An 18,936-nucleotide genomic window follows, 5' to 3' on the forward strand; every position below is an offset into this window, starting at 1 on the left:
AATATATTATTGGTTAAACGGTAACACCTTTTGGGTGGTTGAAGTTCTGCATGAGTTTTAATGCTGCTTAATTTGTATAGACAATAATTTAAATGTCTGGATCGCAGGACCTGGCAAAATGCTTTCTTACAATTCCAAAGTGCGGGGAAACAGTTTCAGGCGAGGAGAACCCGGCTTGTGCAGCACACGATGGAAGGTCCATACGGGACCCGAGACGTTGTCTTTCCGCTGTTCCTGGCTGTCACATTAAATGGAGAATTGCATTATGAGCTTGTGAGTAGAGCTCTACCTTGTATCTCTGTCCTAGAGGAGATCGGCACTTAGAAGGATTTACTTGAAAATGCTTTCTTGGCCACGGTCCAATGGAAAGTTAGGCTACATCTCGATGTGTATATGTAGCCCGTGAATTCACATGTGTTCTTCATACATACTGCTTTCATAATCAAAAGGCCATATTGGCTTTTTACTCCCATTTACAAGCATCAGTGATGCCTCCATGCACCGCAGGGAGTAACGGCTGCATGAAGCTCGACTGCAAAACGCGTTGGAAATTATAGCCGATATATAAAAATACAAGATATTATTATCGAGTAGCACACAGGTTTCTTATGTTTGTCTGTTCACACCTGGGCTTTTATTCGAGAAATTAGGTCAACGCATAAAGAAAGAATACGTCTCATTATTATAACATGCTGAAGTCCTATCCTGTACTGTCCTTATAACCACTTCCTGGAAGAAAGAATACGTCCCATTATTATAACATGCTGAAGTCCTATCCTGTACTGTCCTTATAACCACTTCCTGCAAGAATACGTCCCATTATTATAACATGCATGAAGGCCTATCCTGTACTGTCCATATAACCACTTCCTGGAAGAAAGAATTCGTCCCCATTATTATAACATGCATGAAGTCCTATCCTGTACTGTCCTTATAACAACTTCCTGGAAGAAAGAATACGCCCCATTATTATAACATGCTGATGTCCTATCCTGTACTGTCCTTATAACAACTTCCTGGAAGAAAGAATACGTCCCATTATTATAACATGCTGAAGTCCTATCCTGTACTGTCCTTATAACCACTTCCTGGAAGAACGAATACGCCCCATTATTATAACATGCATGAAGTCCTATCCTGTACTGTCCTTACAGTATAACCACTTCCTGGAAGAATACGTCCCATTATTATAACATGCATGAAGTCCTATCCTGTACTGTCCTTATAACCACTTCCTGGAAGAATACGTCCCATTATTATAACATGCATGAAGTCCTATCCTGTACTGTCCTTATAACCACTTCCTGGAAGAAAGAATACGCCCCATTATTATAACATGCTGAAGTCCTATCCTGTACTGTCCTTATAACCACTTCCTGGAAGAATACGTCCCATTATTATAACATGCATGAAGTCCTATCCTGTACTGTCCTTATAACCACTTCCTGGAAGAAAGAATACGCCCCATTATTATAACATGCTCACGTCCTATCCTGTACTGTCCTTATAACCACTTCCTGGAAGAAAGTGGCTGAGCAAAGGTTCTTGTTACATTGACACTAAAAGAAGCGTTTGAAATAACCTCATTAATGATAATGTAACACCTATTAAATATAAATTAGACCATTTAAGAGACCCACATAAACATATATTTTGTATTTTATTTTATGTGCAGCTTGCAAGAATATTTTAGCGACCTAAAATTCAGAAACTCAAATCAGACTCTAATAAAATCTTTTTATAGAAATACATATATAACGATAATATTTTAATATTCTGATAAAACACAAGGGATGAAGCCATGCTGGGCTTGCAGAAAATACGCATTTGAAAAAAAGCAAGAAGCATATGGCCACATTTAAAAGCTTTTATAACAGGTGTTCAGAACGAAAATGAAAACAGCTGGATGTTTCACACAAAAGATTTTGGGGGCGAGCACGGTATTATAGATGGTAGGCTGGGTAAATAAAAAGTATATCATATTAGTCAGTTAAAAGCTGATCAACAATATTGGGGACTGAAAACAGCACCAAAATGATCGAGGAAAAAGTAAAATATCAATGATTACTGACATTTCATTATTTAGTAGAAAGGGACTCCAGTCCTCAAGACACCCCAACAGGTCCGATTTTCAGGATATCCCTGCTTCAGCACAGGTGGCTCAATCAGTCCCTGCTTCAGCACAGGTGGCTCAGAGGATTGAGGACTGGAGTTGAGAACCCCTGGCTTAAGACGGTATCTAACATGTAGGATTAATGAGGCTGCCCACACTTCAAAGAACTGTGTGCACGAGACGCTCTCAGAGCATTAGGCCGTGTCCATAGATGGACAGGCCGTGCTGAGGCGTGCGGACGCTCCGCGCTGAGCCCCTGCATCCTCAATGAGGATGCCTTGAGAGGGGGCTCACGCGAGCGTCCGCAGGCGTGCGGAGGAGTTGGAGGTTTCAGCCGAGCGCCAAGCTGTTTTTCAGCGCGCTGTCGGCTGAAACCCTCCAATGAGAGTGGGGCTGCGTCAACGTCACGGCGCCGTGACGTCGACGTCAGTGCGTCGCGGGCGATTGGCCCAGCGACGTCACTGCCCCGCCTCCCTACAGTCTCCCCCCACATCCGATCGCGGACGCTGGCTCGCCTGTATGGGCATGAAATCGCCCAGCTTCTGCAGGCGAGCCTCAGCGTCCGCTCGCCTCAGCACGGCTCCCCCCCTCTATGGCCCGGGCCTAGAAGTGCCCCCAGGTCACTGATTGGCTGGGAATTTAAGCCACGTGGAATTAGAGGAGAAACATGAAATACACACGTGTTTTGCAGCAATTCTTGAGGACCCAACGACCTGTCCACTGCTGTCTAGAACGTCAATACCGTCTTCCAACTCGCTGTGCCTCATCAGGACCACGTTGCAAACATTGGCACTAGCTAGAATGAATACAAATAAAATACATCATGAAACAGAAGGCATAATAATGGCAGGAGAGAGAAAATACAATCAATGAGAAGCCGCTAGTATTTGCACGGCTGGGACCTACCAGCAACAAGTTAAACCTCTTCTCTGCAAGAGGAGCCAGCCCATCCATAGAGGACGGCAGTGTCGGGAACGGGAAGGTTGCCCCAGTGTACAAGACAGTCCATTGGTCATGACAATTAATATTTATTTATTATGCTGTTTGTATCTCTGGCAGGCCATACGCAAAGCTGGGAGGGTGGAAACCAATGCAGAAATGGCTAAGCCAACAGTGGCAGCAGCCGTGGCGAAAATGTGGCCAACACAGAATTGCCTCTGAAAAACCTTCAATAGATTTGTACTTCGGGGACACGGCAAGGACACCGGCTAGGGTTGCCAGGTGTCTGGCAGAGCCAGGACAAGCATCCCGGTAGCTGCTAGGACACCGGCTAGGGTTGCCAGGTGTCTGGCAGAGCCAGGACAAGCATCCCGGTAGCTGCTAGGATACCGGCTAGGGTTGCCAGGTGTCTGGTTTTGAACCGGACAGAACGGAAATTTTGCCCCTGCGTCCGGTAAAAAATGAGAGGTAATACCGGACATTATATGTATTTTGGGGGGTGTATTTGTATATGTATTAGGGGTTGTATTTTTATATGTATTGGGGGGTGTGTATTTATATGTATTGGGGGGTGTATTTTTTATATGTATTGGGGGTGTATATTTATATGTATTGGGGGTGTATATTTATATGTATTGGGGGGAGTGGTGTATATGTATGGGGTGTGTATATTTATATTTATTGGGAGGTGGGTGTTTTTTTATATGTTTGGGTGTATTTTTATATGTATTGGGGGGTGTATATTTATATATATTAGGGGTGGGTGTATTTTTATATGTATAGGGGCGTGTATTTTTATATGTATTGGGGTGTATTTTTTTATATGTATTGGGGAGGTATTTTTATATGTATTGGTAGGAGGGTGTATTTTTTATATGTATTGGGGAGGTATTTTTATATGTATTGGGGGGTGGGGTATTTTTTATATGTATTGGGGAGGTATTTTAATATGTATTGGTAGGAGGGTGTATTTTTATATGTATTGGGGGTGGGGTATTTTTATATGTATTGGGGGGTGGGGTATTTTTATATGTATTGGTAGGAGGGTGTATTTTTATATGTATTGGGGGGGTATTTTTATATGTATTGGGGGCGGGTATTTTTATATGTATTGGGGGCGGGTATTTTTATATGTATTGGGGAGGTATTTTTATATGTATTGGGGGTGGGTATTTTTATATGTATTGGGGGGTGGGGTATTTTTATATGTATTGGGGGGGGTATTTTTATATGTATTGGGGGGGGTATTTTCTAGTAGAGGCCACCTGGAAACCCTAGACAACGCCTATCAGTCAGCGGTGGGGTGGCCCTCCTCCTTATCCCTATCTTCTATTACCTGCATTATGTATGTATATCTTTATTTAAATAAAGCCAAAAGTGTACTCAGCGCTTCCCAAAGAATACAGTACAGGGAATTATAATAATACAATAAGCGCAGCAAAATCAGACAATAGGAAAGGAAATCCCTGCCCCGAAGAGCTTACAATCTAAGAGGGATGATGGGGAACTTACAGAGACAGCAGGTGAGGGAATAAGTGCTGTAGGTGGCTGTGCTTGGCCACAATGGTTGGTAGGAGTGACTGCGGGTGTGGGACAGGAGCCAGGAGTGCAGGCTGTTGGGCTGCTTGATTTGTGGGGCGAGTTTTAAGGTTAGTCAGTATTAAATCAGAAGGTTAACACCTTTTTCAGGTGAAGAGATGGCAGGGAGGCGTGGGTGAGAGCAGGTGTGTGTATGTCTGGGTTCAGGATTAGGGGAGATCCCCAGCAGCAGGAAGTAGATAGAGTGTGTGAATAGAGGATTTGTGGGGGTGCTTTTTATTGAGGGGTAAAGAGATGAAGAAATGGGGATAGGAGGGGAGTGGGGAAGTTGGAGAGAATAGAAATGCTCACAAAGGTCGTACTGGTCATACTAGGTAACCGCACATGTAAATCCTTTAATGATTATGTTTTTATTGTAGACATACAGTAGATATTTTACTACTGTCCACATTTTTTGGGGAGAACTAATTCGTTAGATGAAAAGGGGTTCATTTCCCCTCAAGCATTGTAATATTTTTAGTGTTTTTCTTGGAAAGTTCCATTCACTTTCTTTTGCAAATTTCCAAACGTCTACAGTATTACAACATTTCCCAAATAATACACGCAGAATTATAAACTATATGGAGGTATTGCACTGCTACAGCTCTGCTACGAAAGACACAAGAAGAAGTCAGTTGGAGACGTTTTAATCTTACCACTAGAACTTCTAAAGATCAGTAATATTGCATTATGAGACACTATAACACTAATCAATCACTATGGTCCAGATCCACAAAAGGGTGCCAAGCTTTAGCACACCTTTACTCCCATTCATATCAAGGCATGCCAAAGCTTATCCCCCTTTTGTGGATCTGGGCAAGACTTTCATGAGCCAAGAACCCCTAGTTGCTGAGATATGAGGGATCAGAATGAATGGATATTTTAAATCCTGACTTTAGTGACTGAAATTATAATAAAGTATTTCAGGTCAATTACTGAGGACGTTTGTAAATTGCCTCCCAGTGAGGCTTACTTCCAAAGAACGAGACAGCCTTCCAAAGGTTGACACTGAATCAAAAGAGGCGCGGCTGCCTTCTAGAGAGTGAGACTCGTTCCACATGGGTGAGATTGCTACTAATAAGACTACCTATCAAGGAATGAGGTTTGCATCCATGAGTAAGGCTGCCTTCCAATTTGAGGCTCACTTACATGAATAAAGCTGCCTTCCAATAAATGAGGCTCACTCACATGAGTAAGACTGCCTTCCAATGAGGTCCACTCACATTTGTAAGACTGCCTTTCAATAAATGAGGCTCACTCACACGAGTAAGACTGCCTTCCAATGAATGAGGCTCACTCACGAGTAACACCACTTTCCAATAAATGAGGCTCACTCACACGAGTAAGACTGCCTTCCAATAAATGCGTCTCACTCACACGAGTAAGACTGCCTTCCAATAAATGAGGCTCACTCACACGAGTAAGACTGCCTTTCAATAAATGAGGCTCACTTATATGAATAAGGCTGCCTTCCAATAAATGAGGCTCACTCACATGAGTAAGACTGCCTTCACATCTGAATTATTGGAGGAGTAATCAACTACTGATTATTAGCTCCTAAAAATGTAACGAGTTGAGAAAGAGAGATATTCCTCACACAAAACAGAGACTGGGAGATTCTCAGCATCGTTAAACAATATGTTACAGCGACCTCCGACAATATAGGGGCAAACAGAATGTAACCAAAACACACCCTATTATTTTAACAAAGTTTGGAATTGCTGTAAACTGGAAGCACTCAGTCCCCTGTTCTATCATTTTTTAACATCTGTTTTATAATTCAATACCTGTTTTAAAACATATTGACATTTCAGCATAACAAATGTCTAACTCCAAGGAATAATGTGAAAAAGAAAAAATGTGCACAAGCGCTAAAGACTAAAACACCAGTGTGACAATTGCAAAATATATATATATAAAGGCTGCCTAGTAATACTGTCAGTACTGACAGAGAAAGTGAAAGTGAAAACAAAGAAAAACCTGGCGCCAAAAGTTCATTGGATAATCCTGTACTCCTCAGGGGATCAGCACACTTGCTTGACAGGCCATATAGGGGAAAAAACACAAACAGACACAGATCATAGTGCAACACTGTAGGGTTAAAACAGGTCTACACTAATACACACACTGCACATATAACATAGAGACTCCTAGTGACTATAAAAACTATTTATTAAATAAAAAGAACTATGCCATAAATGGTTTGGACAAATGAGAACACCGCTGGTCATCCAGATATGAAAAATCAGAGCCCTACTTACAAGCAGCAAGGCAAATACAGGCAATGCAACAAAGAGTCTTCCGGCTGCTGCTGATGTCTTTGCAGAGATGTGATTCCTGCTGCACCGTGACTCTCGTGCTGACTCTCCCTCCAGGGGTTAACAGGAACAGTGGCAGTGTTGGAGGCCTGCTTGTGGGGCTCACAGCTCTCCTCCACGTGAGGCTGCTCTCCTCACTTCCTCCTCCGGTTACACAGGCTGTCTCAGCGTGCCTGCACGCGAGTGTGCACGTGCCCTTAAAGGGACAGTACAAACGTCCTGTATGCCAAGAACTAACGGCTGCAATGGGGCTCAAATGTGACCAAGTGTCCCAAAAAGTCCAATACCAAGCTCAAAGTGACTGTGTCACCTGCCCTACGCGTTTCGTGGATGTTACTCCACTTCCTCAGGGGCTACCCTGAGGAGAGCAGCCTCACGTGGAGGAGAGCTGTGAGCCCCACAAGCAGGCCTCCAACACTGCCACTGTTCCTGTTAACCCCTGGAGGGAGAGTCAGCACGAGAGTCACGGTGCAGCAGGAATCACATCTCTGCAAAGACATCAGCAGCAGCCGGAAGACTCTTTGTTGCATTGCCTGTATTTGCCTTGCTGCTTGTAAGTAGGGCTCTGATTTTTCATATCTGGATGACCAGCGGTGTTCTCATTTGTCCAAACCATTTATGGCATAGTTCTTTTTATTTAATAAATAGTTTTTATAGTCACTAGGAGTCTCTATGTTATATGTGCAGTGTGTGTATTAGTGTAGACCTGTTTTAACCCTACAGTGTTGCACTATGATCTGTGTCTGTTTGTGTTTTTTCCCCTATATGGCCTGTCAAGCAAGTGTGCTGATCCCCTGAGGAGTACAGGATTATCCAATGAACTTTTGGCGCCAGGTTTTTCTTTGTTTTCACTAACTCCAAGGAATGCCACATGTGCTGTCTTTGTCAAGAGCTAGCTCAGGATGCTTTCAAAGATGCAGTGGTTTGAGACAAGTGCTAAGCCATATATAGGAGTCATATTTAAGCAACCCTTCAAAAATTAATAACTACGGAACAATTTAAATGTGAGGTCTTGTAAGGGTTCCAGTCCAGGGTTTTGCTGGAACTTGCCCTTACGTGGCTGTTGTGGTCATCTTGGTTCCTGGCAGATCTCTTGCAGGACTTGGTAATTGGCTGCAAGTGTTCCAGGGCTTAAATAGCAGTCAGTGACTCCCAGCCCCTGCCTGAGCATGGTATGCTTTTTCTGTCAGACTTGTGTTCTGATTCCTGTTCCTGAGCCCTCCCTGGTCTTTTGGATTCCCTGTTGATGACCTCAGCCTGTGACCCCGACCACCGCTCCTGTGCCGCCTGCCTTGACCCCAGCCTGCATTCTGACCTTGCACCTTTGCCTTGACCTCTGTCTGGATCATGACTACTCTAACAGGACTCTGTCCCTTGGCGCTGGTCGTTGATCTTATAACCCTACCTCAGCACTGCGGGTCCGCTTCCTATCGGAGACGAGCATCATTATAGGTCTGGGATTAGCCCTCCAGTGCCCCATGATGTTGCACACTGGTCACCAAGGTCAGTATACTGGTGGCCGTATTATATTCCTTGGACTTTAATGGTTTTGTGCTTGTGTATATGGGAAATTGGATCAGAATGGATCTCAGCGATGGAAGCCAATGGAAGCCAATGGAAGCCAAGCAAATGGCCAGACCCGGCAGAGAGAATGCCTGTGACCTTCTGGAATTCAAACGGTTAAGATGGAAAAGCAAATGCAATTTAAAAAAAGAAAAAAGTAACATAACAATACCCATCGATTTGAGGCTTAAAAAATCCACTTTGCTTTTTTTGGTTGTATTTGAAAGGTGTCATTTTTGTTAATTAACATCTATTAATTTTACAATTTTTTGTGGGCCCTGTAGCAATATCACTGTGGGAATGCAAATGACTGGAACGACATCAAATGCTGCGAACAGGGAACAAAAACCACAGTAATGTGTGAGTGAAATAAAAGCTACTTTTTGAGGGAGTTCAGCAGGTTCCTCCCATCTCGGCCGGCACAGAGCGATCTCTATGTGCAAAGTTGTCCCAGTTCACAACACAAATAATGAAATAAATGAGCTAGGTCACAGAAATTCATTGTGTGGTTTTTTTTTTCTCCATCTCCTCCTATATTTGAACTTCAAATCACTTTTTCAAGTGTCACTTGCGCCCGATTTCAAGTCTAATGAAATACTGTAACTCCCGTGCAGCGTGACAGCGTCACAAAAATGGAAAGGACGTGTTATGCGACTGGCATCTTAACGAGGCAATCCAAGCCTGCCATCTCTTTATATTGTTTCACATAGGGTTGAAGCAGAGGGTCTCGCTGAACCCTCATTAATTTCAGCTCCGGGGACCCCCTTCTTCCAGAGATACTTACCACGGTAGGGGGAGCCGGTAGCCACTCCGCTCAGCTAGCAGGGTAATCACGGGGTGTCTAAGCTCCCCCGCCCTGCGAGCCAATAGGAAGTCGTGACATCATCAGGTGCGGCTTCCTACTTGCCCAACGTGACGCGTGGGCGTTACACTTTGCTGAGATACCACCTCCCCCTTTGGAGGTCTGTATATCCGGGAAGATGGGGTCCCCGGAGCCGAAATGAATGGGGTTCAGTTCCGGAGATCCCCCTGCTTAGTTTGCTCCTTTAATTTGCGATGAAAAGTGCTAACGATTTTTGGTAAATGTTGCTATTTCCACACTTTTTTTGTTGTTGTTGCAAAATATGGTTGTCCAGAAAGCGCTAATATTTTTAATGTTGCGCACATTTCTAGTTACTACCTGGCAGATCACATTCATATATGGTGATGGGAGGTTTAACCCTTTTGCTATTGGGGAGACCCACAACCAACCAAGGGTCCTTCTGGCAGCGAATGGATTGAAATTCTGTGCTGGAGCCCCCCTTCATTAAAAGGCAGCTGCTCATGGAGCCCCCCTTCATTAAAAGGCAGCTGCTCATGGAGCCCCCCTTCATTAAAAGCCAGCTGATCACAGAGTATACTTCAAAGGTAGGTTTTTGGGGAGCGCAGATACCAACATATATGAAAAAAATATAAACAATATATAGTGTAGTATTTTCTTAAATAGGAGACATCTTTGGTAAAAACAGAAATGGGGACTCGCACTTTCCCAGTGAATCAACAGCAAGTGTTTAACCCGATGGATGGTCAGCTCAGGTGGACACAGCGCGTTTGTCCTCAATATAAGAAGAACACACTCTTAGTGCAACATTGTTAGTTCTATATAGGTTATATTATAACGAATAGTATCACACTTACATTTGAACACAATGGCATACCAAAAATGTCTCCTATTTAAGAAAATACTACACTATATATTGTTTATATCTTTTTCTTATATGGTGGTCTCTGCGCTCCCCAAAAACCTACCTTTGAAGATCTGTCTAAGGAGAATTGGACCGTCTCTACAAAAGGGTTGAGCTGCGATTTTATATCACCAAATAACCTAAACAAACACATTTGCACGGATATATTTTTTATTGAGCACTATATATATATATATATATATATATATATATATATATATATATATATATATATATATACATACACAGTGTTCGACAAACCTATACATTTGCACGCCCCGGGCGAGTGGATTTAACATCGTGTCGAGCTCCTATTGGCCCAAGCAGCACACGTGTGGTACTAGGTGGCGAGTAGATTTTTTTGTTTGGCGAGTAGATTTTTTTGTTCGGCGAGTAGATTTTTTGGCGATTTGTCGACCACTGTGTATATATGTGTATATATATATATATATATATATATATATATATATATATATATATATATATATATATATATATATATACACATATATATATTTTTTTTTATTGATTAATACAGTATACAGTATAATGCACTTGATTTTCTCTCAGAAAGGAGCGCCTACAATCACATTTTTTTCTTTGCACAGAGTACACTGTCAGGGTGTTGCTAGTATTCCAATGATTTGGGGTATTGCTGCCTTAACCAGGTGCTCAGCGTGTTTTCACCACCGAGTGCTGATGAAAGTTTGGCGTTCTTGGTGCTATTAAAATGAAAGCCACAACAACAATAATAGCTAATCATTCTATCCAGGTTTTAATATTGATTTATAGCCCCAAACACATACCTTCTATTTATTGATGAATGGTGTCCTGGGCTTCAGTTACTCAACATCTTACCTCCTCCAAGTCTGTGGGGTTTCTATTTCTCACAACCCACAGTGCACATCTCTATCTTATCAGATGAGAGACATTAACCCACTGAGTGTGAGGAGGTAAGGTGTCCTGTTGAATAATTGAAGAGCTCAGGATACCGTCCATCAATAAGCAGAAGGTAAGTGCTTAGATCTATGAATATTTCCTGCATTTTCCGAGAGAGGCACTATACTAAGAAGCAATGAATAGTGCCTGCCACTAACTATATACAGTATATATATTATTATTGTATGCAATACGTGGAGAGACAGCTATGAACAAAACAGAACACACCACAGATACCTGGAACATATGTTCATTTTGACCATTTCAATAGACTTTGCATATACAAATTAGCATGTTACTCCGGGATCTTAGGTAGGCGCGTTCTGTTTTGATCACCGCTGTCTCGGCACGCATTGTACAAAGGAGTGTTTGGGGATGTATACCAGTCATTTATAGGTCTCTCACCCTCATGAGCCGCATTTTGGTAACGTGGCGTTATGCGCCCTGAGTTAATGGAGCTCTGTGGTTCTGGCCTTAAATGCCCAAAATGACTTGTGGTCTCACAACAAGGTCACATAATCCAGGTGCTGTTGTCCTAACCACTAGTCCAGGGCTCTTCAACTGTATGCCCATGTGCCAAGTCTGGCGCGCAGAAGGCCCTGGCGGAACCTCCGGACCGCCTAGTTATTCTAATTATGTTGCAGTTACAGAAAATGTAACTGTTCAGAATTATTTTGAATCTAAAGATATATATATCCCTGTCTCCCCCCCCTCTAACACCCCGCCCCCCCTCTCTGGAAACCTGTCGCTGCTACTAACAGTTCGTGTGGTGCTGACATACCTGCGAGGCTTACAGGAGAGCTGAGAGTCCGTGATGGGATAGGGAACAGGACAGGCTCACGGTGACCCTATGGTTTTTTTTTCATGGTGATACAGCGCCTCCAGACACGGCAGGCTACAGCAAAGCCGCAGGTGATCTCTACCGTGACAGTCCTTTCTCTCTCAGACCTCTGCGTATAGATCTCAACTCAGCCAGGGATGTATACATGAGGTCTTTATTGTTACAACCACTGCAGATGGTAAACAGCGTTGCATTTGGTAGTGTAAGGGTCTCAGCTCCCTGGATGGTGTTGGCCAGCAGTTAATAGTTGAGGCCTTGTGCCATGCACATATCTTGGGTCCGCACCCTAGGAGGGTGGGAGCTGGACTCACGCTGACACCTCCTCTCCCCAGGAGGGGGTGGAGAACACACGTCCTCACCCTAGGAGGGTGGAAGTGGAACTCCCGCTATAATTTGGAACATCCTCCCTAATGCAAAAGTGAGGGCACAGGGCCTGCACATATATAGTAGTTAAATATTGAAGTGCAAGTATTTTTACATATTTTATTAATATATCTAAATATACATTATAATACTGTTGTGTCTCTTCTACTTGTACAATTGGAAATACCCTGTACCCTTGGCATAAAAATAATTAATTGAACATGTAAGTGTATTAAGTGATTAAGAGATGTGATTCAGACGGATAAAAGTGATATTTAACAGATGCTTGCGAGTGATCTCTAAGTAAGTACAACCTCGATATAAATTCCCTATGTCTGTCTTACAAATACAGTGCAGATGGTATTATCCCTCGTGGCCACTAATCTATTTTTTATAATTGGTAATCTTTAATAAATGCAGCTGTTATGGCTTCCTGCAACCACAGAAAATAGAATAAATCAGCAGACCCGACATGTGCATGGGAATGGAGATTAGAATGTGTGTTAACGTTGCTATTCCTGGATGTCTACATTGACGGCGGATCAATGCTGCAGCATTCGTGCTAATTTAACCCCCGCGTAATTATGCGCCGTATATTTAAAGTGCAGGGTGAGGAGCCCGTGCTGGTCGCTTTTCCTTCTCGGAGAAGTTGCTCTGGCGCCTTGGATTGTTAGTATGTATGTTCCTTGTAAGGCCACTTGCACGGTTTCTGGACATGCCCTTGTGCTGTAGTTACAGGTGCAGCCAGGCGTCCTGTCCCCGTGACCGCGAGAAGGTGCGAGATTCCACCCGCGTGAGCACTTTGTTCGGCACCGCTACGGTCAGCCGGCAGAATTATTTCTGGGGTTATTTATGTTATTCCAGTCCAGTACGTGTGTCCGGCGGGGGGCGCACAAAATATCTTCGCCTACGATACTCGGCAGCAGTAAGGGAGCCGCAATTTGCAAATATATACCGGGGATTTACACTTGGTATTTTGCGGCACCGAGAACAGCAAATCTGGCTACATCGGTACTGTATATGTCCAAGGAAAATCCAAACAACGTTGCACATCCTTTTAACCACTTCACTGCCGTACAGTGTGGGCAACGAGACATTCTGCAAAGCTAGCTAAATGCTTACATCACCTAATAAGACGTTCTTGGTTTTAATTACTTTGAAACTTATAGACACAGAATTTCACTGTGGATAAGTTCCGCGTGACTAACCTAGTCCACCCATATTCCTATCTTTGTTAAAAGACATTATGTATTTGAAAGTTTATCATATCCCCCCCGCCCCCCCCTAGACCTTCCCCCCCCCCCCCCCCTTCCACAAGCAGAGCTATAGTGGGAAATCAAAGCCGAGATATAGGGTGGAGGCGTGCACAGCCTGGAAGGTGAGCAGGACTTTGTAGACCTCATGGGATGCGATGGGAAGCCAGATACGTGTTGACCCATCCACCCCTAAGCATCAACTAAACCCAGGGGCTTTCTAATCAGGAAACGCTAATAATCACTTTACTCTGGTCCCTAAAGAAATGAAAGAGACACAGAACGAGACTGCAATTAGTAGGAGGGCTTCTGATGAACATTCTAACAATTAGGCATGTTAGAACACAAATAGATAATAATAGAACCAGAGTGTGGGTATTATTGAGCCTCTAAACAAGTTCATTAAGGAGCTTCCCTTGCTTAGTTGCTGTAATATGGCATCATTTCAGTCCATACAAAATCCTTTCCTTACATTTCCTTTACAACATGTTTAGCAAAGCACTTTGATGCAAAGTCAAGCGGGTTATTAGCCCACCTACACGCTACAACACAACTTTCATTTGTGAACATATATTTTACTGGGTTTTACGTGGAAAAATAAATAAAGGGATGCTTGATATTGTCAACTGGTGCAATGGCGACAGATTTATGGATCAGACACTACCTCACTGGAACCCATGGGATGGTTTGATAGATCTGGTGGTGCTGTGCAGCAGGGAAAGGTTGCACTGCAGTGGGTTGCAGGCCCTTCTGGGTTACGGGTCTGACCTTTGTGTAGAAGACTCCAACTCAAAACCAACGTGCCAGGTCAGTGTCCATTAGAAATGGATTTTGGGGGTTGTGTACAGATGGAGCAGATACTATTACCCTGGTTAACGCATTTAATAAAACATGTTATCTTCTTGCCCACTGTTTCAATAGCCCTACTGTTAAATAGCGGGCGGGCTAGGGTTGGTATAATAACGTCTGCTACCTCTGAATAAAGCATCACCATATGTGATATTGTCTTTAAAAAAAAGGACGCACGGAAGAAAAGCAACTTACTGCGTCTCCGCGCTCTGATGTATAACTCCCATTTGTACGTGTTGTGTGGTGTGTGAGTCCACATCTTATTCACAAAGAACAAAATGGCGCTGGGGGTGGAGTTAGAGGCGGAGTTTGGATTTTGTCCGTAGCGCACATATGTATATGATGCGTTATATTACACTTCAAACACGTGCCACTTTTGTGCGCTATAAATCTGTCAAAATTGTCAGTCAAGTTGCAAGTAGGCAAAACATTCTGAATGCATTCATATGTATGAACAGGGCACACAACATAGTGTACACTGAATAAGAAAACTTGCACCAAATGTAAGAACATGGGAAGAATTTGGCCGAACATGCTAACCCTGTAACACGTCAAGGTAACCCTTTCAGCAGGTGGCTACCCTGCCAATGTGATACTCTGTCCTTTTGTATTTCCTGCCTTGCATCGAGAAAAGAGGAAGCAAAACAACGATATCGCCAATACTATGGGAAGTGTGACATGTGCGATGCCTAAGGGGTTAACAGTTAGAAGCACTGTTTGCTGTGTGTGAGATACATTTGTTAAAAAAACAAAAAACAAACGTGCCCTAAGAAATATAGTGAAAAGAATTGAAAAGAATTAAGTGCAAGAGAAAAAAAAAAGTAGATATACTTCCCGGCTTATTGATACAGCAAAGGTTATTACCAGCGTTCTCCCGGGGAAATAAATCTCTTAATGACCACTACAATTATCTGTGTGTACCTTGACCCGCTGGTTATATAGGGATGGGGATGGGTGAGCTTACTCTAAAAGGGGCCACAGACCTCCCAAATCATTTACAATAAGACTGATACAATCTTAGCAAGCGCAAAACCCAGAGTATTACGTATTTATTATATTTGTATCTGGGGGTTTCCTTATTTACGGTTGTATATTTGCGGTCACTTTCCCAATAGCGCTCCAGTTGGTACAATTAATATCCGTCTGTGGATAGGATTTGCCATCTGTAATTGGATAGGACTAACTTATTTCCTCCCACTTTGCAGACAGATTCATGACCAGCCCACCAGGAATGTGATTACGTGTCATCTACCAGAACGGCCGCAGAACTAGGATTCTCCGTTACCAGCGCCAAACAACTGGAGGCGAAAGTGAAAGATGCTATCAAAATATATATTATTATTTCCCGGTGACAAAAGAACTAGTCCATTAAAATGTCTTTTCTTAAGCACAGATCTTTCCAATTCCTTGGGTCCCTGCGTGTTGACAGCTGGTAAATACAAAGCATTTCCCTTACCTACAGCTGGGAATGGCACAAACCGCTGGATCAGGAGACGGGTGGCTGGGGTAAACTTGTTTGCTCTCTGGACCAGAACATTAAGGCCGACCTTGAAATAAGGAAGACAAGAAAATGATAGCGCTGTGTGATTAACAGTGATAGCTGATTTTCCACTTTACCTCCCCTTCTATTATTTAACTTCACATGCTTGCTGGTCCGATCCCAGCCCCGGCGATCTGTTGGAGACGTGTCAATGTGCCAACATTCGATCTGCCAATTCTTTGCCGTGTCTTTTTTTTTTACAAAAACTCGATTCGACCTCGAATTTGGCATGAAAAAAAGGAGTCGGACTATACTTAAATCCGCCGCAATATGTGTTTTCTCCTCCCTTTCTCCGAAGGTCAGAACATTCGATCAGTGAAAGTTAACACTAATATTGTATTTGTTTTATTCGATTGCCAATGGCCCCGCAGAGGCCCCTATTACAGACATTAGCACCTTTGCGAGACGGGGCGTCACGCACGAATAGTCTGCGTGCCAAGGTTTCCTTACTTTTTTTTCTTTAAGAGGCCAATGTGCAAAATTGGAGGTTGCGCCTGCGAATAAACGCCATATTTGCGTTGAAATCGAATGTTTGCAAATAATTTGCGCGTCTCCAATACCTACTGTACGAGTCTGACTGACCGCCTTTGTCCGAAGACGGTGCATGTTCTTACTCCTTTCTCCCATCTGTCTTAATCATTAGCAACGGAGTCGCTATCAATGAAAGAGACCTTAACCATGTAACCCAGGGGTGGGCAACTCCTGTCCTCAAGACCCCACAACAGGTCAGGTTTTCAGGATATCCCTGCTTCAGCACAGGTGGCTCAATCAGGGGCTCAGTCGAAGAGTGAACCTCTGAGCCACGTGTGCTGAAGCTGGGACTGATTGAGCCACCCGTGCTGAAGCTGGGACTGATTGAGCTACCTGTGCTGAAGCTGGGACATCCTGGGAAAACCTGACCTGTTGGTGGCCCTTGAGGACTGGAGTTGGCCACTCTTGATGTACCCACGACAATGCCATATTTACTACCTCCATCGGAATTGCCGGCGTGTTTAATAGCTTTTCAAACCATTTTTATAGATGTTGCTTTCCATGTTCTTTATATTCATTCCTCAATGGAAACACAGCTGCTTGTGTAAGGCTTCCCATACATTACTGTTTATATGCAATGACAACACTGAGTCACTCTGCTACAAACACATTTCAGTTCTGGCGAGACTGATTCATAATAGTTAATAAGGTTACAGGGACCTGCCAAGAGGTAACAGTGTGCTTTTTATGGTGTTCTTCGAAGACATACACGGGGTGATTTACGAAGCGCAGTTAGGGGTTACATGGTAGATGAGGTTGAAAAAAAAAAAACACATGTTCATCGAGGTCAACCTATGGCTGTGAAACATTTTAAAGTGTAACACTGAAAGTGTCTGGAGTTAATTTTGGAGATGAAATTGGAGGTGAAGATTAGAGAAAGATCGGGACTCTGCACAACAACAACTCTGCAGCTGTGAGAACTTGACTTTCTAAAAGCTGTGATTCTTTGTACTCTTCCTATCCTCCAATACCTGGGAACTCTCTCCTCCTGCATCTCTCCTCCTGCATCTCACTATGCCCTCCCTATTGCTTTGTCTGTTTACCGTTTCCTCACTCCTTTGTGAGCGTTTCTGTTCTCTACAACTTCCCCCACTGCACCATTATTTATACACCTCTCTCCCAACAACTTCTTTACCCCTCAATAAAAAAACACCCACACAAATCCTCTATTCACACCCTCTATCTGCGCCTTCCTGCTGCTGGGGATCTCCCCTAAGCCTGAACTAAGACATACACACCTGATCTCACTCATGCCTCCTTGCCATTTCTTCCCCTGTAAATGGTGTTAACCTTCTGATTTAATACTGACTAACCTTAAAAATCACCCCACAAGTTAAGCATCCCAATAGCCTGCACTCATGGCTACTGTCCCACACTCACTCCTACCACCCATTGTGGCCAGGCACTGCCATCTACAGCACTTATTCGCTCACCTGCTGTCTCTAAGTTTCCCCTCAAATCTCTTAGATTGTAAGCTCTCCGGGGCAGGGATTTCCTTTCCTATTGTCTGATTTTGCTGCATTTTATGTATTTTAATTCCCTGTACTGTATTCTTTGTGAAGCGCTGAGTACACTTTCGACGCTATATAAATAAAGACATACAATACAATGAATTGTGTTAGATCAGATCGGGTGTTAACTACTATGGACTTGAATGGGAGTTAACACCAGATCGAATGCCCAAACTCGTACTGCCGCCTGATGAATCTCCCCAAAGAGCCAGAAGAGAGTCACTTTAAAGAACAATAAGACATCTAACGGGCTATTCAAGTGATTACATGAAATGGGATAACATGGAGTCAGGCGGCCATACTGGTGGGTATGTGGCACGCAGCATCCCTGAAAGTGAGACTTTGGGCCATGTGTACCAAGGCCGGTGGTACTCAATTCTAGTCCTCAAGCCCCCCCAACAGGTTAGGTTTTCAGGATATCCCTGCTTCAGGACAGCTGGCTCAATCAGTCCCTGCTTCAGCACAGGTGGCTCAATCAGAGGTTTCTCTATGTCAGGACCAACACGCCATTGTGCAGTAAAGGGCGGCTCTATGTCAGGACCAACACGCCATTGTGCAGTAAAGGGCGGCTCTATGTCAGGACCAACACGCCATTGTGCAGTAAAGGGCGGCTCTATGCCAGGACCAACACGCCATTGTGCAGGAAAGCGCTGCTCTATGCCAGGACCAACACGCCATTGTGCAGGAAAGCGCTGCTCTATGTCAGGACCAACACGCCATTGTGCAGTAAAGGGCGGCTCTATGCCAGGACCAACACGCCATTGTGCAGGAAAGCGCTGCTCTATGCCAGGACCAACACGCCATTGTGCAGTAAATGGCGGCTCTATGTCAGGACCAACACGCTATTGTGCAGTAAAGCGCTGCTCTATGTCAG

General features: G+C 43.6%; 1 protein-coding gene across 2 annotated transcripts in view; it reads right to left on the minus strand.

The window, feature by feature from the left end:
- The window catches only part of SFXN5 (sideroflexin 5), a 492,741-nt gene that overhangs the window by 169,248 nt on the left and 304,557 nt on the right, over nt 1–18,936 (minus strand). For both annotated transcript variants that reach the window (XM_075573333.1, XM_075573323.1), the window contains exons 10-11: nt 15,937–16,027; nt 2,794–2,909 (exon numbers count right to left, since the gene is read on the minus strand). In XM_075573333.1, the coding sequence (XP_075429448.1) occupies nt 2,794–2,909; nt 15,937–16,027 (207 nt within the window). The remainder of the gene's footprint in view (nt 1–2,793; nt 2,910–15,936; nt 16,028–18,936) is intronic.

This window comes from Ascaphus truei, chromosome 1 (genome assembly GCF_040206685.1).
Source record: "Ascaphus truei isolate aAscTru1 chromosome 1, aAscTru1.hap1, whole genome shotgun sequence".
NCBI classification, from domain to species: domain Eukaryota; kingdom Metazoa; phylum Chordata; class Amphibia; order Anura; family Ascaphidae; genus Ascaphus; species Ascaphus truei.